This window comes from Triticum dicoccoides, chromosome 5A (assembly GCF_002162155.2).
Source record: "Triticum dicoccoides isolate Atlit2015 ecotype Zavitan chromosome 5A, WEW_v2.0, whole genome shotgun sequence".
NCBI classification, from domain to species: Eukaryota; Viridiplantae; Streptophyta; class Magnoliopsida; order Poales; family Poaceae; genus Triticum; species Triticum dicoccoides.
This window is the reverse complement of record NC_041388.1, coordinates 361,093,234-361,100,612: the sequence shown is the minus strand read 5'-3', so window position 1 is coordinate 361,100,612 and position 7,379 is coordinate 361,093,234. Positions and strand designations below refer to the sequence as shown.

Below are 7,379 nucleotides of genomic sequence, written 5' to 3'. Positions count from 1 at the left end.
ATATATATATATATATATATATATATATATATATATATATATATATATATATATATATATATATATACACGTATTATAGATACGTTGGAGACGTATCAGGGAGCAGCGCAAGAGCAGACCTCGTAAAGCCGACCCATAATAAAGCATATTCCGCGAATATCCTTTTATACGGGTCCGTTTTGCGGGGTCTGACTCTGCGGCCACTCGCCGGCCCGCAAAGCCGTTTTTCCGTGAACTACAAACACTTTTTATGGGTCGGCGTTATACGGGTCTGGTAGAGATGCTCTTAAAAAGACAATAGCAACTCTCGTTAAAGGATTCTTCTATTTCTTGTAGCAACCGGGACCCACTTAATAAAAAAGAACTTGGACAAAAAAGCGAGCGAAACCTCAGGTTCAAACCCAGGTCTCCTGGGTAGGACCTGGCGATGCTAGCCACAACCACTGCGACTGGTTCATGATGAACTATAGGTAAAAGAGAAGATGTTCTTCACCTATTTTGTTTTATTCAGTTTTTTCTTGGTTTTTTTTTCTTTTGTTTTTCCCTTTTCATCACAATTTTTTATTCCCTTTTCATTCTTTTCGCATTTGTTTCTTCAGTTTCTATTTTCTATTCTTCTTTATTTGGTTTATTTTGTTTTATTGATTGGTTTTAAATTTTTTGATTTTCTTTGTTTATTTTTGGTTTTCATTCTAGGTTTGTTGTATATGTCAACAACATTTTTATAATACATGATTAACATTTTTCCAATACAAATTTAACGCTTTTAATATATTGCCAACATTGTTTCTATACATATATGTTTTATAAAATTCAAATGCTTGATATTTTTTTTTCATATACAATATTAACATTTCTTTAATACATGGTTAACATTTTTTCTATACTTTTTTAATGCTTGATAACAGTTTTCAAATCAAAAGATTTAAAAAATTAATACATGGTCAATATTTTGCTATAAACATTTAACATTTTCCAAACGCTTGGTTAACATTATTCAAACTCTAGTTCAATGTTTTTTCAAATGCTTGACTAACATTTTTGTATACATGGTACATGGTCAACAGTTTTTTCTATACTCATTTTAACATTTCTGAAATAATTGATTGACATATTTCAAACACTTGTTCAACATTTTTATTTGAATTCTTAATTAACATTTTTGTATACATGATAATAAAATCAACATATTTTTAATACATGATCAACATTTTTTCTATACACGTCGAACATTTTCCGAATGCTTGATTGACATTTTTTAAATACTTGTTCAATATTTTCTGAATACTTGATTACCTTTTTTTAAATACCTATTCATATTTTTTTCAAATACTAGTTCATTATTTTCAGAATGGTTGGTTAACATTTTTCAAATACTTGTTCAACATTTTTCGATCGCTTCATTTTCCAAATGTTTTTTGTATTATATATATATATATATATATATATATATATATATATATATATATATATATATATATATATATATATATATATATATATATATATGAGACGTGAGGGTATCTATTTAAAGTATTAAGTAAAGTAAAAAAATAAAAAAAAATAAGAACAGAATACATAAAAACCCAGAAAAAGAGGTTGTGGCATCCCTCGCCCATGGGCCGGTCCATCTCGCTCGCCCCCTTTAGCGTGTCAGAACCTAGACTCACTGAAGGCGGGATATAGGAGCGCCCAATTTTATACTCCATCCGCCCGGAATTAGTTATCTTAAATTTGTTATTGTCAAGATATAAATGTATGTAACACTAATAGACAACTAATTGGGGACGGAGATAATGTTAAAATAGGTACTACAGTATTGTACTCCCTCCATCTCAAAATAAATGTCTCAATCTTAGGGAAAGTAGTATTTACTCTCGAAATAGCTAAATTTTTATTGTAGTATTTCGTCGGCCTCTCCGGCCCGCACGCTCGCGCACGTATTCTTCCTCATCCTCAACCGTGATCGCTCATTGTTTTCGCGCGCGCACCTCAGCCGGGACGCCGATCCCGACGCAAATGGTAATTTAACCCCCGGCCCGGCGCTCGCGCCCCGCTAGTCTACCGCCACTATCCAGCCACCCTCCATGCCCCCATGTGATGCGACTCACCGGCCCCCACGCCCGCACACGTGAGCGTACCGCACCGCGCGCAATCAGCGAGCGACCGTGGAGAGGGTCGGGCTAAGCTGATAGACACGGCTGTCTCGTACGTACAGGCGACGCGGTCTAGACGTGCTACCTCCGAAGGAAACGCTCCAAATGGAAGACCATGGCCGTGCTTGCTCCGGCCAACAGCTATCCCGGTCGAGCTGTAGCACACATCAACCGACCCGATTCGTGCAGCGTATCCCCCCCTTTCCTGCAAACTGCGAACCGCTAGCTTCCATTCCACACATCCCTATCATCATTCTCACGAAGAAACGGACGACTATTCCATGGCTCCCGGTCGATGCGTGGGGCGCTAGCTGCTGCACCATCTTGGCGCGTACATCGGTTTGACTTCTTCCTATAATATGGCCGCACACCCGTTCCACCCAGGGCTACTACAAGTAGATTAAGATTAGTAGTAGGAGTAGTTTGCAGCCTAGAAATTTTCAGGAGGCCCCTCTCCGCGAAAAAAAACGCTCCCTCCCCCCGCGTCGCCTCCTCTGGCGGCTCGGGGGCAGCCCCATCGCGCCGCCGCCGGCCCACTCCCTCTCACCCCCATCCGCTTCGCCGCCGCCGGAGAGGACGCCGGCGAAGCCGCGCGTGCCCCAGGGATGGTGGCGGCGGGGCTCCTTTGTGTCGGCGCTCGCCAGCTAGCGGGGATCCATCCGACGGCGCTGCAAGATCCGGTGTGGTGGCCCTCTTCGCCGGCGTCGGGGGGTGGATCCGGGGCTGCTCAGGCCGGATCCGCCGCGTGGTGGTGCGGTGCTGGTGGTGCGGGGCTGATGGCGGCGGGGTTGAGCGCGCGAGGTCCTGCTGGTCCGGTGTCTCGGGGCGGCTCGTCATGACTCTGTGGTGGGCGCTGGCTGGAGGAGGAGAGGCCCGGCGCAGCTGGCTGGTGATGGCGTGTCGCTGCGAAGCGCGCAGGCCGGTGGCGGCTTGGTGCTCCTCACCGCGGAGGCGCTCGTGCCAGGCCAGATCTGCGTTGCCTGGAGGTGAGGGCTCATGGCCGGCGCACGGCAGGTGAGGTGGTGATGCGGAGGGCCTGACGGGGTGTGGCAGAGGAGATGTGGCTCGATCTGGTGGGGGTGGCGCCAGCGGGAGGCAGTGCTGGGTTCTCACGGGCAGGTTGGTGGCGGCGCTGCGATGGCTCGGTCAAGATGGAGTCTTGCGAGCAGCGAGCTTTCGGTCATCCCTGTGCGGCGTGGAGAGCGGCGGTGCTTTCCTGGTGATGCCGGCCTGGGATTTCTCCGTGGAGAGGCGGGTCTGATTGTCGCAAGGTCGTTCCTTGGAGTGGGCGACGGCCGTTGCGGGCAGTCCTGGACCTGGTCGGAGGTGCTGGTTGGCTGCGGACCCTCGTGCAGGCTGGGAGTGGATGTGTGGCCGCGGTTTCCCTGCCGGGTGGTCGGTCGTTGGTCCTCGGCTATGCAGCTACTTCGGCAAGTGCTGCGGTGGCGGCGGTGTGAGGCTTCTTGGCAGTGCTACCAATCCCATGGAGGCGTGGCGATGGGCGAAGCGCGGATGAAAATTTTGCACGGCTTCTGCCGGGCCGGCGGTGATGGCATCTGTGGATGTCATTCCCCTCCTTGGAGGCATCGTCGAGCGTGTTCGCCTCATCCCTCGCGCTCTCGGTGTTGGTGGATGTCTCCGGGTGAAAGCCTAGATTCGATGTTCTGATCGGCACGATGGCGGTGTCCTCGACGCTGCTCCTCTGTTGGGAGCATTGTGTTTGGAGACACGACTGGTTCCTCGTTGCTCTCCTCCGGTGTTCGCCGCTATCCTTTTCTGATTTTCAGTGGCGCTATGTACGTTGGTCGTTGGTGAATCCAAGGCGGCGTCTTTCCGGATTGGATCGAGTCCTGCCATTCATCTGCCACTTTCTCTTAGGCGCTCAGGGTGGATGGTGCGTCGACAAGAGAAGTTCTGTGGAAGTGTGGTCTTCGGAGGTGTCCGGCGTCGATCGAGACGCGGTGCTGTGTATCAGTTTAGGATAGGCTTTTTGCATAGTAGCTTGCCTAGCGGTGGTGTTTGTTTGTGGTCTTGTCGGTGTGGTGTTCGTGCTACACTCGTTGTTCGCATCGAGCGGTAGCTTTCTTGTAACTAAATTCTGCCTTCTATAAAGCTATGATACGCCTAGGCGTACTCTTGAAAAAAGGAGTAGTTTGCAGCGGACTGCTTAACTAAGGAGTAGTACGTACGTAGGCGCACGCAGCGCTCTGCATTTTCCTATCGTCCTTTACGTCTGCTTAACGATCATCCGGTGACGAGACGAGACGAGGCCAACTCCATCGATACGGGCTCTGCGCCGCGCGTCAGCTCAGCTCTCGGCGACCGGTAATGCCTCTGCGTGGGCGGGGGCGCAGCCTCCTGCTTCTCGTCCTCGCGCTGTGGTGCTCCGCGCTCCGGTGCGCCGCGCCGGACCTCGCGGCGGACCGCGCGGCGCTGCTCGCGCTCCGGGCCGCGGTCGGCCCGGGGCTCCCGTGGGACGCGTCGGCCGGGGTCTCGCCGTGCGGGTGGCGCGGCGTAGGGTGTGACAACGGCACCGGAGGCGGCCGCGTCGTCGCGCTGCAGCTCCCCGGCGCCGGCCTGATCGGTCAGCTGCCGTCGGGGACCCTGGGCAACCTCACCGCGCTCAGGGCGCTGTCGCTCCGCTCCAACGCGCTCTCCGGCGGGATCCCCACGGACATCGGCAGCTGCGCGGAGCTCCGGTATCTCTACCTCCAGGGTAACCAGCTCGCCGGCGAGATACCGGAGGGGTTCTTCTCGCTCGGCTTGCTGCAGCGGCTCGTCCTTTCGAATAATCAATTCACTGGCCGTGTGTCGCCGGAGTTCAACAAGCTCCCCCGGCTGGCCACTCTGTACTTGGAGAACAACAGATTTAATGGCACCCTCCCTGCGGACCTCGACCTCCCTAATCTTCAGCTATTCAACGTGTCCAACAACCAGCTCGACGGCCCTGTGCCAGCGTCGCTCGCCGGAAGACCGGCCGGCGCCTTTAGTGGGACAGCGCTATGCGGCGGCCCTCTAAGCCCGTGCGCGAACACTTCGCCGCCGCCACCACCGCCGTCGCCATTGCCATTGAATCCCCCGGCCTCTCCTGAGGACAGCAAGAGCAGCAAGCTCTCCACTGCCGCGATCGCCGGTATTGCTGCGGGCGCCGTCGCGGCGCTCTTGGTGGTGCTCGCCGTGATCTTCTTCCTGTTCTGTTTCCGTCGTCGCATGACAAATAAGGCCGACACATCCACCGAGACGGCGGCCTACGGCGACGAGGACGCGTCACCGGAGACGGTGTCTGTGGCGAGGGCGGAGAAGAGCGGCGTGTCGCGCTCCTCGAAGCCGACGGCCAGCGACGCCAAGAAGCTGGTGTTCGTGGGAGGTGAGCCGGAGGTGGCCTACGAACTGGAATCGCTGCTGCACGCGTCGGCCGAGGTGCTCGGGAAGGGCTGGCTGGGCACGACGTACCGCGCCACGCTCGAGGGCGGCGTCGCCGTGGTGACCGTCAAGAGGCTGAGGGAGGTGCCCATCCCGGAGAAGGAGTTCCGCGGCACGGTGGCCGCGCTCGGCGCGCTCCGCCACGACAACCTGGTGCCGCTGCGCTCCTACTTCTACAGCAAGGAGGAGAAGCTCATCGTCTACGACTTCGTGAGCGCCAAGGGCCTCTCCTCCCTCTTCCACGGCGCGGGCAGCGAGCTCCTCGACTTCACGGCGCGGGCGCGCATTGCGCTGGCGTCGGCGCGCGGCATCGCCTGCATCCACGGCGCCGGCGCCGGCTCGTCCCACGGCAACATCAAGTCGTCCAACATCCTCGTGAACGACGCGCGCGACGGCGCCTACGTGGCGGACTACGGGCTCGTCCAGCTCGTGGGCGCCAGCGTGCCGCTGAAGCGCGTGACGGGGTACCGCGCCCCGGAGGTGACGGACCCGCGCAGGGCGTCGCAGGAGGCGGACGTGTACAGCTTCGGCGTGCTGCTCCTGGAGCTGCTCACCGGGAAGGCCCCCGCGAACTCGGTGCCGGGGAGCGACGGCGCCGCGGACCTGCCGCAGTGGGTGGGCACGGTGGTGCAGGAGGAGTGGACGGGCGAGGTGTTCGACGCCGGCATCGCCAACGAGGCGCTTGTGGAGGAGGAGATGGTGCGGCTGCTGCAGCTGGGCACGGAGTGCACCGAGCGGCGGCCCGACCGGCGGCCCGCGATGGCAGACGTCGCCGCCAGGATAGAGGACATCGTCGGCAGCGCGCAGCGGAAGACGGACTCGGCCGAGTTCCACAGCGTGGACGCCGACCATTCCGCGTAGTGTCCATTTCCGTAGCTGTTTTTCATTCAGCTCCGAACTGCAAATTGTGCAAAACTATACCAGCATTCCTCAACATGTTCATACTTCATAGAGTCTGTTTACTTCGTTGTTTTCCTGCGAATTCTCTGGTGAATTCAAGTACAAACCCAACTAGTTTCATCGCAGTTTAAATTATTAAGTCTCCCGAAGGATCCAACTCCCAGCAATTTGGATCAGCAAGGTGCCAAATGGAGACTGTTTCAGCCAGTCGCCCGGATTGAAGCGGTCGGTCAGTCGACAGTCGGCGAGTCCATTTCAGGATGGACGTTTTATTCCAGCAGCGCGTACCAACACGTTGAACGCTTCTACTCTCTGACCTGGTAAAGACCGTCGCTGTTCTGGCCGGCAGACGGGAAGGAGAAGACGGCAATAACAGCCTCAGCAAGCGATGAGAGGCGGCTCGTGAGAAATGGAGAAGTGGCGGCGCTGACAAGACCAACATATTTAGTTGCCTGACGAATGGAGTGAATTCTGAATGCTGAACAATTCTCTCTGACCGATGCTGTCTAGATCAACGTGGCTTCGATGCGTATGTAGCTTGAGAAAGTTCAGTTGACCTCCCTCTCCCTGGTGTAGTACCCAGGGCCTTGCACGGCGCCGGGAGCTTTGAACGGTCCGAGCAACGAATAGTTTCTGAGACCATTATACGACGTCACTGCTACCGCTAATCTAGGCGTTTTGATGCTATCCAACGACTCGCATGCAAATTTTGATACGCCAGGTTTCGTTTCATAGCCGGAATCTGGATTTGCGATTTCCACGGAGAAGGGAGTTTGTGAGCTCCAGCTCACGTGCACCATTTGCAACAGTAAAATAAAAAATAATTCAAGAAGTCTGAATTCTTTTAGCAACAAACATTGATGTGTGTTTCACGGGCGCGTATTTTCCCATTGGAATGGC

At 53.9% G+C, this 7,379-nt stretch overlaps 1 protein-coding gene across 1 annotated transcript; it reads left to right on the top strand.

Annotated features, from left to right (window-relative positions):
* Nucleotides 1–4,346: 4,346 nt before the first annotated feature.
* Nucleotides 4,347–6,544, top strand: LOC119301523 (probable inactive receptor kinase RLK902). Its single transcript, XM_037578502.1, has one exon. It carries the CDS (start codon nucleotides 4,485–4,487, stop codon nucleotides 6,438–6,440), a length of 1,956 nt encoding a protein of 651 aa, XP_037434399.1. The 5' UTR covers nucleotides 4,347–4,484; the 3' UTR covers nucleotides 6,441–6,544.
* Nucleotides 6,545–7,379: the final 835 nt, after the last annotated feature.